Source organism: Corvus kubaryi, unplaced genomic scaffold (assembly GCF_017639235.1).
Source record: "Corvus kubaryi isolate FWS band 111438036 unplaced genomic scaffold, C.kubaryi_AGA036_p1.0 133, whole genome shotgun sequence".
NCBI lineage: Eukaryota > Metazoa > Chordata > Aves > Passeriformes > Corvidae > Corvus > Corvus kubaryi.
Window position 1 is genome coordinate 28,425,333 of NW_024580667.1, and position 20,046 is coordinate 28,445,378.

At 42.7% G+C, this 20,046-nt stretch overlaps 1 protein-coding gene across 2 annotated transcripts in view; it reads right to left on the reverse strand.

The window, feature by feature from the left end:
• ATP10A (ATPase phospholipid transporting 10A (putative)) overlaps positions 1 to 15,072 on the reverse strand; it is a 116,102-nt gene extending 101,030 nt beyond the window's left edge. Inside the window, exon 1 of one of the 2 annotated variants that reach the window (XM_042041101.1) lies at positions 14,212 to 15,068. In XM_042041101.1, the coding sequence (XP_041897035.1) occupies positions 14,212 to 14,654 (443 nt within the window). In that variant the 5' untranslated portion in view covers positions 14,655 to 15,068. Of the gene's footprint in view, positions 1 to 14,211 lie in introns of both variants that reach the window. The other variant, XM_042041110.1, reaches the window with a different exon arrangement.
• Between the last annotated feature and the right edge of the window lie 4,974 nt (positions 15,073 to 20,046).

The window sequence follows — 20,046 nt, forward strand, 5'->3', positions numbered from 1 at the left end:
TATTAAAGACTGGAACCACATTTGTCTTTTCCTTATTTTTTAACTTATCTTAACATTGGTCTTAAGTGGCCTTCTAATAATTAAATTTTGCATATTTTTCTTCAACCTCCAGAGCTGACCTCTATAGTACTAACTAAAAAGCCACTGGTTTTTCGACCTTGCAGACCCAATTTTTTGTCCACAGCAGCTGGGAAGAAGCATTCTGTGAAAACATGCAAGCAGAAAATAAACTCAGGAATGCTGATGCAAAAAATAACTTGTTTTGGCACGTTCAAGTATTTTGTGCATGTGTATCTGCAAGGTGTTGGTAGCAAAGCTAATTTCTACTCCATCCTAAATATTGTAGAAGAATAACCAAAACAAAATACAAAACCCCCCAAATACCAGTGCTTGCCAAGTGGTGGAAAAGCAAAACAAAAAAACCTACTGGTAGTATAAAAATATTTACTTCCCAGCATCTAAAATTGTTATGGGCATTAGAGAGCATTTAGGAAAATGCCTCTTAAAAAACAGTGAAGTGTTATTTTAATAACGTGAAACAGGAGACAGAGTCAGTGCTACTGATGCATGAAGTTTGGCCCTGTTCTTCCTTCTCCTAGCAGGCTGAATTAAGGACTGCCGGTACCACCCTTGCAGACTGATTTCTTTGTTAACCATCAGCCCTCCCTTTGCCAAGAGAGTTCAAAACACAACTTCAGACGTAAAACACCTCTCCTGCAAATGTAAAACCAAGAGCAAAAGCTTGAACTGGCCAAAGCATAATCCCAGGACATGAAAAAAATACTGGATTTCCAATTTCTTGGCTGTTGTGTGTTGCCTGTTTTCAGTACCATGAAAACACTGGTTATGTTGGCCATGAGTTTCTGGACTCTGAACACCTGCAGAAAAAGACCTATCTCTGCTATTTTATCATAGCTCCCCAAAACCAGCTGTTTGCTGTCTACTGCTCACAGGATTCTTGATACAGCACAGCTATGCAATAAGACAGCTGTCCCAGCATACAAACTGCTAACTTGCTATGTGTGAAGCCACACTTTCTCTTGACAAGACAGCAAAACTGTCACCCTGGCCATTTTCTCTTGTACCTCTCCTGTTGTAAAGCACTCAACTGATACTTACAAAATGCCCTCTGCTTCCTTACAGAAAAACAACTATGACTCCATTCATATCCATTTAAAGACTTATTAAACTCCCAATCATATTTTTAATACTTTCTCAATTCAAGGACTGTTGATTTGATGGTGCCATATACAGCTGTAAACATGGTAACTTCAATATTTCTTCTTGATTAGTGTATGTAAACCAGGCTCAGAGACTCTTCTGAGGTGCAAAATAATCTTGAAACTCGAGTTGGAGACTTTTGTACTGAGAGCTGTACGGTGAGCTTTCCTCTCCAAGCAGTGTGACTGTGACAAGGCGTTATGTGCCTCACGCTGGCTGTCAATCCTTACTGAGCAGCTCAGAGATGCTCATCAGAGTCATTCTGTGGAGGGCTGAGCTCATGCCAACACAGCAGCATGCTGCAGCATCCATACAGACCCTGCAGGGTGAAATGAATGTACCTTTGAGTTCCTCACACAAATCACCAGGGACTGCCCTAACACCAGAGACAGATGCACGCAGACGTCAAGTATGAAAGCCAGTGATGTTTAAGGCCATGGGAGGTGATCCTGTAAATCATAATGAAGGTCTGACTTGCAAAAAGTGTCTTATTTCTGAAAGCCAGGTGCAAAACTCATGGCTCAAATAGAGCTCTCCTGCAGACTTCTTGCAGGGTAAACATTACTCTGGAACATGAACTGCTGATGCTGCTGCAAAACAAAGACGTTACTTTTTTTAAGCTTCGTAAAACTCCTAAGAATGTTGTGCTCCCTTCCTAAGAATTTAACAGCAGCTTTTTCACATAAGTTCTCAGTAAAAATGAATTCAGATGGTAGAAATATGATAGAAGGATAACAACTTGCAGTAGCACTTGCTTACATCTGCTTCACCTGAATATCTTAAGCCTATATCCAGCTTGTTCCATTTGCTTTTCAACCCTGAATCATGAGTCTCCTGATAATTTGATCTGTGCTGATGTAGCAAATCGCACTTATTATCTATATGTCTTAAAAAAGAAAAAAAAAAGGAGTGTTTTGACAGGATTTTATTTCATACAATTTACTTTCTGATCCAAAGATATTAAGGAAACAGTGCTGCATTAACTGCCAGTAATGGGAATCATGGTTTACTATCAATTTGGTCACAGTTAAGCTGAAATAACACCCTCAAATTAAGCACAATCATGTAATTTGTATATGCATTTACTGAACATTTTTTTCTTACTGGGTTTTATCAGTCTAAGGACAATAAATTAGAGCAGGGCGCAGGGCTGCCCCCACCAGCTGTGCCCCATCCACACACAGAAAAATGTTAGTCATGTGAACTTGGCCACGTTTGAGCTGACAAAATCTGCTAAGAGACAGGACAGCACTAATGGCCCAAATTGCTTCCAGAGCAGCAAGCACCTCTGCATGGGGCTCTGAAGGTGTTGAGAAACACCAGCTGGGACAGCCATGATTCGTGCAGAATGTGTGCTGCATAAACACACCTTCTACAGCTGAGAGTTTTAAGAACTAGCATTCATGTAACCAACTGCATAGGAAGTCAGACTTAAAAAGAACCAAACAAACCTCTTTTTCTGGGTTTTGCCTCTTATTTGAGTTTGCATACCACCTTAGAGCTCCCATTAACTATATACAGGTGTGTAGCACAGCAATAAAAGTTACAGAAAACACTGACTGGGAACCTCTCCTTCACAGACTGTATTTTCATATTGTCCATGCTCCCAGTGGAATGAACTGCTGAGGAATCTAACTGGAACTCATGAGTTTCAAGAACAGGTCAGAAAAGAGTTAGACATCAATGAGGACACATCCTGAAGAAGACCTGGGCACCTGGGATGTATGTTCAGTAACTGGAAAAGTAAGAACTGTGCTCCCAAATGTTCAGCAATCAGGTTTGCATCTAATTTGAATACTGCTCAACTAGCCGGGACGATACATCACAGGTCTTAACCACTTCAGTCTCTACATTTGGTTGTCTTTCTGTACTTCCTACCAGTGGTAAAGAGTATGCCTGGTAGTTTTCTTGGTTAAAACTTTTTGGTAGGGTGCAGGACTGTCAACTCAGGCATGCTTTCTATAAATGCAAATAGTGGTTAAAAAAACGAAACCAAAAAAAACCCCCAAACTTGAAAACCTTTCTAGAAGTTGCCAGATAGGACAGCCGAAGGGAATGTTTTTACAACTAAGAGGCTGGATTCCATGCACAAAACATCTATTTCTAGTGATAAAGCATAAAGGTTAAACAACTGAGGACAAGACTGCCAGATGTAAAATGGAAAGTTTCCAATTTAGGAGCAGCAGAGGAAGAACATGAATTAATATGGAACGACCAAATTAGCATTATAAAAATCCTCCAAGCCAAACCAAATGCCATTGAAAATAAACTCAGGAACCCTCCCCCTCTTCTGCTCCTTGCATTCCAAGGAGGACTGAATTTAGAACAACCATAGGGAATTTTAGAGAAATCTTACACTTAAATGCAGAGCAAAGGCTTTAAAAGTTAGAGACTGTATGTGCTTCAAAACCACTATTCTATGCTAGATTCTTCTTCAGTACTTCTGTTTAAAAGGAAATAAATATTCTGGACATAAGTTTTTGCATTAGTTTTATCCTTAGTGAAATTGGTAAAGATCAGGCTGATTCTTCCAACAGTTTTGAAACTGGGGTATTAAATGATAATTTCTACCTTTTTATTAACTGGATATAAAAACAAATAAACACACACACAAAACCAACAAAATAAAAACCACATTAACAACCAAACACTTTGCAAATACACAAAATCCACTGGCTGTTGGGTTTCCAACCTAGACTATATTTCAGTGCTAGCTTTGTTAGCTCTACATACTGAGATGCACTGTCAGTCTGGGGGTCCCATACTGCAATATTCTTTGCAGATTGCTCTCACTGGTCTCACACACATTTTTGTGGCATGAGCTGGCAGATGTCAGTCCACAGCGGTATTCCTCAAATTTAAGATATATCGTGGATTGTTCAGTCCATAAAATACTATTACAGACTTTTAAACTGGACTCATGGAACATGGGTGTAGCAGATTAAACATCAGCACTACTAGGCTGATGGTTGGCTCAGCTGTGGTACGTCTTTTCTGTTGAGCCTGAATTTTAGAAAGCACAGGATCTGACAGCAAGAGGAACTTACACACACAGCCAGTATCCACAAAAAGCAGACATGCACTGAAAATAAATGGGACATACATGTAGGAAAAACCTGATAGGATTCAGTACATTTAAGCCTAAAAGGATCAGGAAGAGCAGAAGGTCAAATGCTGCAATTGGACAGATTTTAGGACTCTGAAGATAGCAAACAGTGGCATGACATCTTATGAAGCTTGCACCTCATATTGGCTACATGGTATATCTGCAAGAGCTTATGCTCCCATAGGGACGGACACTAAAATTCCAGCAGAGAAATTGGTAACCGCGGGTAAATCAGCAAAATTAGCAGAATAACTTCACCATTGATTCCTCTGATTCGATCCCTGATAACCTAGCAATATCACCTGCAGGTTTGAATATCTGAACCTACTGGGCAAAATCCAGAAGCCCAATAGCCTTATCTGATATTTATGAGACTCCTGACAGTGAAGCCCCACTTTCATTCTTGCAACATCCACGATTATGTCAAACACACAACTGCCCTCTGCATTTCAGAGACACAGCTTGCAAAGTAATTTTATTAGTTGACCTAATATTTAGGTACATCCAGGCAAACAAAAGACAGAACTAGAAACCTCCTACCTTATGTTTCAACACTCATCCCCAAAAGCTGAATGTGAAGTTAAAGAACAAATAAGACCCCCAAAATACCAAGATTCCCTACATTATGAGGACAGTCTGGAAAACTCCACAGAAATGCAAATGTAATCAGTCATTCAAAGAAGAAAACTATTTATTGACAACAACTAACCTCTTATATTGTTTCTCAACACTGCAATAGATGATATAAATACATTTCACAAGTATGAACAGTAAGTTAATGGCTATTGCTGAGGGCAGAACATGGCAAGAGATAAAACACTGGATGCTAGGTTATCCCCTTCACCTGACAGGTGAGTGTACTCATATCTGTGCTTCTCAAATAATAGTTCTTAAATAAATCATTAAGTATATTCAGCAGAACAGGCTACTTACTCTTCTACAGTCAAAAACCATATGGCGTGTTAATTGACAGGAAGTAATATCTATCCCCTCTAAGTTTACTAATGGGATTTACCTTACCTGAACTTAGCTGTGTAAGCAAGCCATCTAGCTGAGCTTCACCTGTATCATCACTGGAGAGAGGTAAGGAGCTCTTGATCCAAACTTACCCAAGGTAAGTGTCTCAAATAAGCTGGAAAGATTTCCTCCCCCAAACCATTCGATGCTCTCCACCAATTTTGGCACAAGTGTAGATGATTTGGTCAGACTGGACATGTACCTTTTAGCTAAAAGACACATGAAATAAATCTCACCTCACGTTCCAGAAAGAATATTACAAATTCCTGTAGGAAATACCTTTGTCAGATCAGAGAGGACCTAATTAGCACTTAAGAGGGCTTCTTGCAAGAGAGCTACAGTCACTGGCTCACTACTGTTTACAGGGAAAGCAACTATTGGCATTTGCAGAAGAGTCAAGATATAAATCAGCGGCTCTGCTGGGAGATGGGTACCCCAGTCCATGCTTCTCTGATAAAACTGGAACCTAGGAGAGTGAAGGAAGGAAGACCTACATGCTCTCAAACATGCAGATAAAGTCAACATATGTCTTTATTCTGGTAAATGGTGTAAGATCAAGCTTTAGCTTCACAGCTCTGCACTTATACAGCAGAGGGAAGTATGGCAAGGAGAAGCTGACAATGAGAACATGGAAATCCTAAAAAGGGAGAAAAAGAAAATACAGGAACCATACAAATCTCCAAATATAAGTGTAGGCCCACGCAAAAACAATGCACTACAACTGCAGAATTGGGTTGATTATATTTGATTTCTTATCATCTACTTCTGCCCAAATAGGTTACATCTTTCTAATGTAGTTAACGAACTTTCTGCATCTCTAAGGGTTTGGCTGCTAAATCTGCCTGCTAAAATTGGTTCACTGACAAATTTTCTGAGGCATCTTATTCCATGTCTAGATATTGAGAATATACTCACTGATGTATTGAGGTGACTGCTGTTCTGCACTTCCTTTGTTGGCGTCAGTATTTTGGGAGATTTCACAACAACTTTGCCAATGACTTGCTAGTCACACACACAAAATCAGCTAACATGGCCAAAACAGGCATATTCAGGTTGCTACTGCAAGGTGAAAAGACAGGATCTGAGGCTACATGTACATGGCTGTGAGACCCAGAAAAAGCCCAGGAAGCGTAAGAAAATATAGAAAGATAAAAGACCTCTGCTTACAAAAGCTGACACTTCATCGTGGACTTTCTCTTTTTATTCAGAAAGTCGAAACTAAAACCTACATCAAAAATACAGAAATACCAAATATTCTGCAATAGTGTTCACACCCTCAGTGTTAATGTAACAGCACAGATATATAAGAACTGAAGTCAGTTGTCAGTCAAGGAGTTAAACTCTTCCTTGAAGTAGGTCAGTATTTCCAGACAACCAGAACATAAAAACAAAACAAGTGACCTCCCTGCCTGTTAAAACAAATCTCCAGCAGAGTCTGGGTTTATGAAATGACTGGGCATGATGCAAATGTTGGCCACTGAACTGAAGAGACTGGCCTACTTGTCACTCTAGAGAAATTGTGGTCAGACAAGAATAAAATTGTAACAAAATAGCACTGGAGATGGAAGATGTTTCCCACCCTTCAAAATGCAGCCTTGCCAGTTCAGGACTGTCCTTTAACCAACATAGCCTGAAGGATGTGGGCTGACCACGGCAGGGTTGTTCACCTGCAACCGCTCTGAAACGGAGTTAAAACACTGCTCCTGCTGGAGCAAAGAACAAGATGGTGGTTTCCCAGCTCAGAAGGACTAGCTATCCCCAGCAGCCCACAGGACAGAACACCCTACTAGCTGGATGGCTAGCCTGATTTGGACAGGCTGTGTATGTGTATCCTTGAAAGAGTAAAAAAGAGAAAGATGTTCCTCTCAGCTCACATCTTACAGGCACTGTAAGCTCTTATTTTGAAGCCCCCTCATTCCCACTTCCTGTACACACAGCAAGGATTAAACCAATTCACTCAGGAACATGCAGGTCATCTCCAACTAAATCTGAGGTTTGCTTTATCTAATTTTTTCAGAATCAAAGATACATTTGGAAACGTACATTTTCTCAGTGGATCTCAATATTAGGGCTATTAAATCTCCTCCTTTGCACTTCTCCCCTGCACACCAGCACTAGCACCTGCTTAGGAGAAGCTGTAAGCTAGCATATTTCACAAATATGCATTGTGGCTGAATTTTGGGTGTGAGTCAACTTTTGTGCTTCATGTGCAACCGAGGAAGCTGCTGCCCATAACTACACAAATTTACCCATGAGAGGCAAGTGTCCTGGCTTTTAGCAGGCTCCTCACTTTATGCCATTCACTGAAATGCACTCTCCCTGGCCCAGTGCATGGAGAATCTGTCTTGCTTCCACGTTCTGGTGAGGCAGTGCTGGCGGGTACAAATCACATTTCTGCTGTGGATCACTTCTGGGTACAAACATGACTGGCTGCTACCACAGCTGCATTAGTAACAACTCCCAAATTGAGAACACTAAGGCTGAAGGTAAGCCATGCAAACTGGTTCACCTCCACAACTATGTGAAGTGAAACAAATTGTTCTGCTTTTCATGAACTTAATTGCTTTCAATACATGCAATTGCTAAAACCAAGCCTGCACAGCATAAATCCTGCAGACTGGGTGTAATCCTGAAGCTCTGCACTTGGCTTCCCAGCTGCATTGACCTTACTGTGTCCATACACAAAAAGCACAACATTCCCAAAAGGCCTGGTGTTGCGGGGAAGAGGAGAGGCACCCCTTAGACTGCTCTTACACAGAGTAACTATTCTGCAAATTGGAAGCATGCTGGATTACACAGCAGGGAGATGTGGCAATCTGACTTCTCCCTGTGCTATGTCAAGGTAAGCAACCTGCCCATCCATAAGGGTTGTGTAAGCCTGGAGGAGGTACCTGTAAAAGTCCTGCCCAGTGGCAGGGACCCTTCTTCTTTCTCCAATTATTACTTCTGGAGGATTGATCTGCTTGTGAGAGGAACGTCCTGACTAAGTTATGCCATGCTAGCTAGTGAGCAGTTCCATAAACATTGATTTTTGCATGGCTGTCATGGGTTTCAACTCTGGTTTTCAGTTCCGCTGACTACGTGACACATGGTGGAAGGTGGAGTCACAATTATCAGGCAGAGCTGAACAGTACACACAATTCTCTTGTGTATTTTCTTTGGAAATGCACTCTGACAGAAACAAATAGAGCTGTTACTCTTTTGGCTACCTCCAACAATAATCATGGTCTCAAGTTAATAAAGACACAAAACAACAAGTAGATCTTCACACAAGGTGGCCACCTATAATTCTGGGCTATGGTCTGCTTAGCACAAGAGATTATGGTGTCTCTCTGGAGTGTGGTGTATAACAGAAAAAATTGATTTGGGGACATCACCAGGTCTTTCAGTGGAGATTAACAGCATCTTCTTTGGCAGTCAGCCAGAGGCATGTGAAATAGCCGACAACAGTTCTCATGACATCCAATACAAATGAAAGAGCTTAGTAACAAGAGGCAAGCATTTTTCTTTTCCAATAGAGAAGCTCAGGCACTTAGAAAATTTACCCTACACGGAATAGCAAATAAACTGTATACATACAGTTGGACAGAGAGACGGGTTGTCCTGCGCATTCCAGCTGGCTACATCTCAGAAGATTAGCACAGATGTCCCTTGCTACTTGGATAAACTCTACTGGAGAATAAAACTGCTCACTATCAGTCTAACAGAGGAGCCTCTACTACATTGCTCACTGAGTTTACTCACTGCCATCCTGGCTCAAACTGAAGTGAAGGGCAAAGACAGTAAGATGAACAGAGAGGCATCTTTCTGAAACTCAGGGAAGGAATACTGACTTCACCAACAGATTCAGACCACTACTTCCTGCTTTCAGCTTTTTATGCACCAAATTCACTCACAGAGGAAACTGAGTAATCCCAGGTAGTTTCCTTCTGAATCACTTCTAGTGACATTTGTGTTCTGGAAGGGAGACAAGCTTGTTTCTTCTAGTGAGAAATGTCTTACCTGCCAGCACATTTTGGGACAAGAAGCTGCTCTTGACTATGGTAGCAGTGGGAGATATTCACAACCTAATTCCTCAGAGACTGGTGTTGCCAGCAAAATAAGGCACCTAAGAAGTGAAGTGGTTGCAAGCAAGTCATCATCTGGCTGTTTCTGAGGCCATGAGTGGGATCTACCATGGCTTTGTGAGGATTTGGTAATACTGCTGCATCTTTTTCCTCCAAGGCTAGAATTGCTTTCACAGGTGAGTTGACAAAGAGAAGAAAGAAGTGTATTTTTGAAATTATAGTAAATGTCGCCCACATCACACTCTCTTCTCTCCTCCCCAGTCAGTTTTGCAGAAAGAAATTAACATTTAATGCAAAACCGCCTGCTTTGATAGCTGTCTGAATGCCCCATTAAACATTTTCCACACCTCAGGGGTGACAAGTATCCAGTCATAAATTGCAATTTGTCATGGATTTTCTAAGTCACAGGTTGACATGAGAAGCAGTTATCACTCTTTCATCAGTATGCAGAGGCATTACAGTTTTTAGCAATACTCTTTGATAGACATGGTAAGGGTTAGAGAGTAGATTTAAAAGACAAAGCCCTTTGGTTTTGAACATACGGCTCCTAGAAAAATGTTAGCAGAGATTATTTCACCAGCACAGCCCCGAGACAGTAATAAAATGTAATTCCCTGATGGACAAGTGTTATTATTTGTTGTGATTGTAGTTATCCCTATTCATCTTCTATTTACATGTCATGTAAACATATACCATATTTTGTATCAGCACACTGAAATCAAAGCTTCTGCCCCAGCCACAAATTTAGTTCTATCAAATATTTAACAGCAGACATTTACATGTGCAATCCACGACTCCAATGAGAGCCAGTGAGCACTGGAGGACAGTAACTGCAAAGAAAAATGTCACCCTTCCATCCTCCCAAGTCCAACACTAACACAGATTTTGCTGTGAAGATTGCAAATTTGTAATCTCCAGTCTTCAACCTCAATCCCTGGGCAATAGAAATGAGGAAGAGGAACAAAGAGAGGAGTCTAAGGTGATCACAGGTTTGCAAAAACAATTTTCTGCAGGCTAGGCTCTAATGCCTTTGTAACTTCCCTCCATTTAAATCAACTAAGAGTTTTGGCTGTCATCCAGCATTCCTAGCTTAAGCACCTGTACAGAACTGAAATTCTAGGTGACCTGTGAAACCGTCCTCCTAAAGTAAGTGCCTCATTTCCTCTGTATTGCCAAATGAGAGAGGTGCCCTAAAGGCCTGTGGAGAGAGGTCCTATTAGCTCCTCTTGGCTAAGAAATCTTCCTCAAGACCCTGTCTGCTCTTACAGACAGACCTGCTAAGTCCATCACAGAGCAACGCAAGTCTGCAATTCTCCTGCGTGTTTCACTCCTTGACATAAGCTGCCAATTTAAACTCAACAGCTTCTTTCAATTTATTCAAAGAATCAGGTCTTTTCCCTTTTCATCTGACTCTAGAAAGCAATAATTTTCTGAGGTATTTTCCACTCTCCACCACATCCAGGATTTCTAAATGAAAACTGTCTTCTTTCTGTCAAAACAAGCTGCATCTCTCTTAAACTTCTTACTTTAGGTTGCATCATCCTTTGCTGTTTTGTTGTCTCATAAGTGTTGCCAACTCTGAGTCACAGAGTCATTGATTCCACAGTGGCTGTATGAGAATGGGTCATCTGAGTCCACTGGACAGGCAGGAGGAAGAAGGCCAGCTGTCAAGCAGTCAGCATACCAGAAGAATAGCATTTTCACCCAGATCAGTTCTTGACACGATCTGCCTGTGTAGGCTGTGCCAGAGCACCAGCCAGGAGACACTGCAGGGGTCGTGTAGAACCTCCTCCTGATGCGCTGCCCTAGGCTCTGCCTACTCCTGCATTCTGTCCTGTAGGTTTTGCATCACTAAATGCTGCTTGTACCTAACAGAGGACAGGTACTTCAGCAGCCAGGAAAGCACGTATGGATTACACATAAAAAGGATACATGACAGAACACATAGTATCCTACTTGAATCTTTACTTGGTCACTAAATAACATGGAACATGAGACAGAGGGCTTTTCTCTACTACTGAAGCAAACGTCCCAGTCTCCATTTGCTGACTGTTACAATTCAACGTTATTTTGCTGTAGTGTGTTTGAACGCTGTAGTCTGTGTTTGAGGTGGCTCTAGCAGCTGTGTTGAAGGCTGGCAGGAAAGGGAGCCCATCACAGCACAGAGTCCTGGAAGTCAGATACATCCCGTCCTGCAGAAGGCCTCTTTCCAAGCTATGAAATACTGACCAGCAAGAGAAGAGTTACTGCTCCCTGACAGTCCTAGGGGAACACAGGACTGCAGCTATGTTCATTAACCTACAGCAGCATTTCTATCAAGGACAGCATTTGCATCAAAGTCTGCCCCTACCAAAAGGAAGTGGCAAGTAGGGGGAGGGAGAGACAGAGAGAGTCTGGTCTGCTCAAAAGGTAGTAAAACTGATAAGGGATCAGCATTAAATCGATGTGAGGAGAAAGCTGTCATTTATTACTTCCTTACGTGACATGCTTCAACATTTTTCCAGAAACAAAGAGACTAAGGAAACAAAGAAGTCAGGATCAATCCCTTGTGTTTCTCCTGGCATGACACCTTTCTAAGAAAACAGCTTTTCTGAACTCACGCCCAGCAACTTCAATGACCTTGATATAAATCTCTCAACCTTGGTACCCCGTCACTCAAGTAAGCAGGAATCTTAGCTCTTATCTGCAGAAGTAGCAAGTTTCTAGTCCCATCTTGCTCACTGGAGCTGGAGGGTGTTTAAAAAGGTGAAGTTTAAAAAAAGCTACAAAAGAAGAAAAAGTGGGCAGATTAAAAACATGTGAGCAAATTACTTTAACCGCATGTTTTGATTGTATTTTTCAATTGTGGGAGGGAAGCTTTCCCTAGGGACTGCTGGAAGGTGAAAATAGGTGAGCTGCTGCTGGGAACCACGCTTGTGTGGTGGGCTGTTAAGCACACACCGTTCAGCTCTGCATCCAGCCAGAAAGCTGTGCCTGAATAGGTGATAGAGCTCACACACTTCCATGTTTGCCACCCCACAAGGATTTGGCCGACATGTGCCTTTGATGCCAATGCAAAGGAAAACCACTCCCAAATTATCTGTGTAAGTGTCACTCAGCAGCAATCTAAACTCTGCAGTAAAAGGAACAATTCTGACTTACTCTGCAATAGTACAAGCATTACAAAGGGCAGTGCACTTAGCTGGGACTCACAAAAGACCACAAGAGATATTAACATCAAAGCCTTTTCCCATAGTCATGTCTACTTTTTTGGCAGCAGAGAGGGATATGGAAAATTGCTGGGGGAAAAACATTCCAGAATTAATATCCCAGTACTGGTATTTGTTAATATTTTGAACATCTTCTGCAACAGGCACTTACTGCTTTTCAACCTAGGAGACACAAGAGCTTATTTCTAAACTGATTTTTTTTGGAAAAGGTTAGATTAACCATCCTTATTAGCATTATTTTACTTTCTGCATGAATAGCCCCTTACAAGACCTCCTGCGATCCATCTTCCTCAACACCAGAAGTGTTCAGAGTTAAGGACAACTGCAGACAAGCAAGGCAGTAGGCACAGGTATAGGTTAGCAGTAAGTACGAGTGTGATTTGACTGGATTGGTTTTGGCTTAGTTTACAGAAATAAGGCCATTTTACCTGTGTTTTCATGCATGCATATCTACTGGTGGAGGAATATCCCTGGGTGAGATTTCTTACATGATACCAGTTTGTGAAATAACAAGCTGAGTCTGCTGATGTTGGAAATGCAGCCTTTTCCGAGTTCTTTTTCAGTGTATTTTTTTTCACATGCCTTTCTTGCAATAGGAGAGTTGCTCTGTCTTGTGCTTACGTCAGCCCAGAAGACCCTCCCAGACAGTCTGTGGAATCAGAGTGTAAGCTTCTTGGCACGTGTTTCATTTCTGTTAGACTTAGAAACATCAGAAATGAAACTAAAATCTGATTTCTCAGAAAATATATCCTTCTTTCATTCCCCAGGAAACCTTAGCCTTAGACTACTAAGAGATGACTCACACTATGAGGAAAGCAAAACAAAAATTTTGTAAAGCTGGCTTCTAAGAACATAAATGTTGATGCAAAAGTCATTTCAGTGTGATTTACAAATACCACAGCAGTGCTCTGTATGTATTGTCCAGATCATTAGAAAAACTAATTCTGAGAGACATAAATGACCTAATGCTCCATCACAAGCACTGGGAAACAGCAAAGTCACAGGGAATGATGACATTTGAGACGATCAATAAAAAACATTCGCTTAAAAGTAAATGTCCAATGGAAAGACTGGCTCATTCTTTAGAAAGACAAAGTTTGGGCTCGCTAATTTCACGTGTCATGAAATCTCACAGACCTAAATGAAATTCAGAAGCCTCTGGCCTCTATCCTTCCTTCACTCATTGAAGATTTAATAGGAGATTGCATGAGTTCTCATGTTACTATAAGGAAATTAATACCATAAACTATACATGAATGTAATTTACAGCTCACACTGTAAATTGTGAGCTGTCAAACTGTGTGTTTGCATAAAGTGATTTACTGTGGGACCCCACCGGTCAGAATGGATTCACTTTCACCTGTAGGTACAGGACTGTATGAACTCCCGCAGTTCTGAGTTAAGAGTTGGGAGACACGGGCAACTGGAAGTTTCTTCGCCCTTGAAGTGGAAATGAAAGCCCTCCACAATGGACCTGCTCACTGCCCTGTGTCCTCACTTCTGCTGGCCTGAGTCCTGGTGCCCGGCGGGACCCCAGCGCAGGCTGCCACCACGGCGCTGCCGTCCCCTGCACTCACCCGCCCTGCCTCACCTGCTGTACACCAGGCACTCCATGTGGTTGATCTCCTTGTCGGAGCGGTAGCGGCTGTAATCCTCCCAGAGGTCCTTGATGGCGGTGACCGCCAAGATGAAGAGCACGGGGGCCAAGGCCAGCTCCGGCTGGAAGGCATTGACGGCTGGCACGAAGTTGAGGAGGGCGATGAACACAAAGTAGACGTTGGCCAGGCGGTGGAACTGCTCAAAGAGGTTCTTGGGCAGGAAGGACAATGCCGTGTACTTGGTGGTCTTGAGGCGGTTGCAGGCCAGGACCGTCCTCCTGGACTTCTCTGTCTCGGCCTCAGGTAACAGCAGGCTGGAGCGCACCAGCCGCGTCTTACTCTCCTTCTTCTTCCTCCGCCTCCTCTTCCTCTGTCTCTCCTTCCCCTCCGGCAGCACCTGGGGCGCTCCCTCTCCTCCTGCCGTGCCCTGGGACATCGCTGCCGCCCCGTGTCCTCGCCCGGACAGCGCGGGCAGCTCCCACGGCCAGGCACGGCCCTAAGTTATCATCCTCCGCCGCCCGCCACGGCTCTCCTTTCCTCTTCCCCTCCGGGGGCGGGCGGGGGGAGGAGGGCTGTCTCGAACCCGCTCCTAGCCGCTCTGCCGGGACCTCTCTCGCTTTCTCCTCCTCCTGCTGGCTCGGGGAGGGGACGTGGGCAGGCGGGGAGCCGAGCCCTCCGCCCGCGGGCCTCTCTCCGTCCCGGGCGCGGGGGATGCGGGCAGGGCCGGGGGAGAGGGAAACGGGAGCGGCCCTTCCGCGCACAGCCTGCCCCTAGCGCCGTCCCGTGCCGTGCCGTGCCGTGCCGGCGTACGGACCCGGGAGGACACTTTATCGGCGGCTTATGACTTGTAGTTACGTGTGGGAAGAGGAAAGAGGTTCGAGTGAGGAAAGAGAAAATTCCCACTGAAGCGTCGGCGCTGCGCTTTATCCACGGTGCCCCAGCAGCAGCTGGTGGGAGTTTTTACCAGCTGACTCACGGCGAAACACTCCACTTTCTGCCTGAATCCGTGTGCCACGTTTATACCCATCCCTGTGCTTAGCATGGGAGATAGAGGACATAATCTCCCAGCTCCTCACGTCTGTCTGGTACGCCAGACAGTCTGTTGGTGGCGGCCATGGTGCTTTGGGACAACCGCAAACGGGGCAACCAAAAGAATGACGTTTCCGATGGAAAGCATTAGGCACTGCCCCCCCCCCCCCACGCCCTGGCAGTGGTGTGGTGTAATGCACGTTTGCCTCTGAGGGTTTTTCTATTCCCTTGTGGTAGGGTAGGTCTTTCCAGCAAGGATTGGAAAATGCCAGTCTCTTGCTCTGAGGTTTTACGCCCTGCACTTTCTGGAGAAAGATACGGTTACAGGTCATGATGGACAGGCAAGAAATACAGAAGAGAAGATAATCTAGATCGAAATATTTAGTCTAAAGTCTCAAGTAAAGAAATGTAGTAAATAAATGCAGAGATTTAAAGAACAAATAATAAGAGAGTAAATAATTGCTACTGAGTGTGACATGAGTCTTTACAGCATCACTTTAGGTTGGGATTTAAGAGCAGACCCTTTGGATATGGGATTCCTCAGGCAGCATGAAAGGCTGCCACAGGTCGCTCCAGGCTGTGTCTAAACTAAAATGCACAGATGCATTGTATGGTGGGACCCTTTGTCCTGATCCTATGATATCCCAAGGTGGGATCATATTGAGTACAAAAGCAAGCCCTTTATACCTGTCAGCATGTTTCTTGTTGTCACAGAAAACAGGCATAAAGTATAAACATCTAGTCTTGGTATGAGGTCAGGACAGGACTGGGGCATCTTCTGGGGAAAGTACCTAGTCCCACAACTCAGATGCTGCCATGACAAATTCTGCGAAGACCAGGAAGTGAAAGCCATTACCTGAGCCTCACAGCCTGTATGTAGTGCTATGTTTCCATCCTTCCTTCTCCCATTTTCGGTATGTTTGTAATTGCTCTTCAAAGCGTCCAGTTAGTTATGAACCTTTTTCAGGCCATGAGGCACTAGGTGAATACTAGTTCAGCACATGACCTGATACTGCTACTGTGTGAAGCCACAAACCCTTTACCAATCCTGCTGTCAGCTCTTCTGATGCTACTTCAAACTTAGCAGGAATTTCCTGGTTTTCTCGGCTCTTGGAATATTGAAACAACAAGGTTTTACTTAGTGCAAGGGAAAAGGGAAAATTGGCCTTTTTTTTTTTTTTTTTTTGAAAAGTGTACTTCTTTGTTGATAAGGGAAAAAAGTATAAAATGTTAAGAGGGAAAAAAAGAGAAAAATTTAAAAAGCCCTCCCAATTTAAATTTTCTGTGTTAGTTTTGTTTTGTTTTGTTTTATTTGTTTGTTTGCTTACACTTGGGGTTAACAAAGGGTAAACTGGAATGAACAAATATCCTTTTCCTGTGCTTTGGAAATGCTGGAATGGGATGAGGAGGACATTTTATCATTGTGCAATATTCCCATAAACTGAGCTTCACTCGTCCAAGGGCTCCTTGCAGGCAGCAGTGGATACTCCAAAAGTGAATTGCTGGACTTTCTGCCACTGGCCTGCCAACCTCTGCAGCCCACTGTTTTGTGGGTCTCTGGTTCACCCCTGGCCTCCAGGAGCCAAAGCACTGTTCAGGCTTCATCTTTCCTCCAGACAGCCCTCCAACTTGTTTACACAGTGGTTGGTGATTAGAGGAGAACCAGTCATATTTTTTCCTTTCTCTTGTCAAAGCGCATCACCTAGTAGAATAAACTGTTCATATCTTTATCGATGCCAGGTGGCTCACAAATGTCTTGAGTATAGCACATCTGAGTGGAAAGATGGTGCGCACACCAGTGTTGTGGAGTAGTGAGAGCCTGTGCTGGGAGGCGAAGTAAGCCAGTGCTCAGTCACTGAGTCCACCACATAAAAATAGTGTGTAAATCATCAAGAAATGGTGTGTAAATCCGGCTTAGCACTGCATATTCAGCAAACAGTAACCGAAAGTAAATTAAGGATTAGATATGTAGTATCATTAAACTTTCAAACACAGTGCTCAAGGCAAGGTAAGAAAAGACAATTCTCACATTACCCTTAAACCATTTCTTTAAGGAAAACACCTGTGCAAATTTGGAGAGCCTAACCTGGGATGAGTTGTGCTTACACCTAGTGGTATTGGCCAAACCTGTGACACCAGGTATCCCAAAATTGTCAGTTACAATCCCACAATTTTAAGAAATGGTCTATAAATCAGTGCACTACACTTTAAAACCTGTTTTACTTGCATAGTTTTGGAGTGCTCAGGATTCACATTAACAAGGTTTCTTCTGCAACAGAGTAAGAGGAGAGAAACTTAAAGATACTGAATAGAAGCTGAAAGTTTTTGTGTAATTCCCGTGAGCTGGGTTTTACCAACAGATATAGCAGCAGAAAGATAACAAACAGTTGGGTGGGAGCCTCTGAAGAATTCTGCATTTGTTTGCTATATTGTTTATTTAAAAACAGTTTAAAGCCTTTGTATTTGAGTATGTATTGGCAGAGTTAAGTGCCACCCTTGGAAAAGTTCATTATAAAAAAAGTAGAAAATATGCCACACCCCACTGGTCAAGAGCTGAAAAGCTCGTCTCATATCATTGACTGGGGCTTTCTCTGTTACTAGTAAACTGCTTTTTAACTAATACAGACAAGCTAAAATATTGCAAGGCAGTGCCATGAGGAAAGGATGTGGCACCCTCTGCTTTCTGTGCAGTCACCCAAGGAATGCAATATTCTGGATATTAATACTAAAACCTGATGAAATGTAATCCATGATAAATAAAAACAAGAGTTAACCTTCTTTTAAAAATCCTGTAAAATCTAGTGTTTGTTAGGCTTTTCTAGCCAAAAATTTTGTCAACGTAGACACTTATAAGAATTTAGTCCTTCCTTTCCATTTGTAAATAAAACTGTGCACAAAGGGTTTGAGAAAGCACAAATATTTGTACCTAAACTCATATCTGACCTCTCCCTGCCCACACAGTCCAAGTATGCAAGGTTGGAAATAAGAGGCAGGCAGGCAGCAAATTCAGCTTTCAGCTGGTACAGAATACACGTGCACAAGTCTGGCTCTAGCTTTTGAATACAAAAGGACAAGTATGTTGCTCTTGTTGTCAACTGCAGTACATCTGCATCTCTTTCTTATGGAGTCTTCTGGAGGAAAAGAGGCGAAAGGAAATTGGCTTCAAATCACTTTGGATGATGCATGGATCCTACAAAGTATCACCGTCAAGAAACAGAAGCAAACTGTTTTGAAAAGCCTGAGGAGCCAAGAGCCAAAGACTAGATTTACTGGATAACCTGAACTAAAATGTGGACTCTTTACTATTTTTCAGGGTCATTGGAGCAAAGCACTAAATCCAGGTGATGTCTGAGGATTGCTGTGTGTTCCAGCTGCTCCGTGCCACCCACTGATGTCTCCTTCCTGTCTGGAGCTCTTCCTTTGTTGTCACATGGCTGTTTCTGACCATCCTTCATCTAACTGCATTTTGCTGGGTATCTGCTCTGATTTCTCCTGCAATTAACCTGAATCCAGCCTCTGATGCCCAATATCTCTTGAATTTCAAGCTCTCTCCAGAGCCTTTCCCAGTGCCTGACTCTTTTCTTCAACTGTGCACATTTTCTTTGGATCAAAGACTAAAACTGAAAAAGGAGAGATGTTCTAAGCATCACTTACACTGATAGTATACCTAGTGAGCTCTTTGATAGCCTGGGCCACTAAAAGCTGAGCCTTAAGGTATGACACTGCCTTTAAGGCTAGAAGGATTTTCTGGCCCAAGATACTGTATTAGCTTGGCCATTTAAATGTCACACATGCTACTGCTTGAAATCATTATTGAATTGTTGTGTGAACAGGGTGGTTGCTTAGAAATCAGATAACCAGTTTTATTCCTTTTCTCAGAGTCGTCAGCCCTGATTATGTTTGAAGCGTTTTCTATGGCTTGGGGTTTTGTCAGTATGCGAGAATCCTAACATCAACCAAAAAATACCTTTAGCCTGATGGTTGCGTGGAGCAGTTTGAAACTGGCATCCACCTGAATGCTAAGGAGGAAAACACTATAGAGAAAAGATCCCAAATACATTACTGATTTGAGTTGTCATGGTTTTTGAAAGCTTGGAGTTATCATTATTCCATTTTAACAATTAGCTTCTTCCTATCATAAGAAAGTGAAGCAAATCTAATTTTAACATAGTCTAGGCCATTTTTGTAGTATTTATATGATCCTAAAATAAAGATTTCCCATGTTGGATATTGCCAGAAACATCTGTCAAATTACTTGTGATTCTCCTTTGTTCCAGAGTACTTATTTTAATATTAACATGCTTAATATTACGGAACTACCCAGAGGCCTTAGTTGAAATCTAGGACTTTAAGAACTATAAAAATAACTGTAAAGACATGGTACCACACATCAGACAAAATCTGTTCTGCCCTTTGCAAATGAGACGTATCCCATCTGGCTTCCTGTAAAGGGGACGGGCATACATGTTTTGAACTAGCAGAAAGAAGGCAAGAGGCTTTCAGTGTGAACAGCCTGCTGAAAATGCCAGAATTCGATGAGGCAAGACAGCAGCCAAAATGGCATTATTCCTCATTTCCTTCCAGTCTGCAGGAGATACGTAGATGCACACAGACATGCACATGCACATGCAGAAGCGTATATATATGTATATATATGTATATATGTGTATACACCACAAACAGTCTCATAGAATCATTGGATGGCTTGGGTTGGAAGAGACCTTAAAGATCCTCTAGTTCTAATTTCACCATCATGGGCTAGAACAGGTTGCTCAGGGCCCCATCCAAATTGGTCTTGA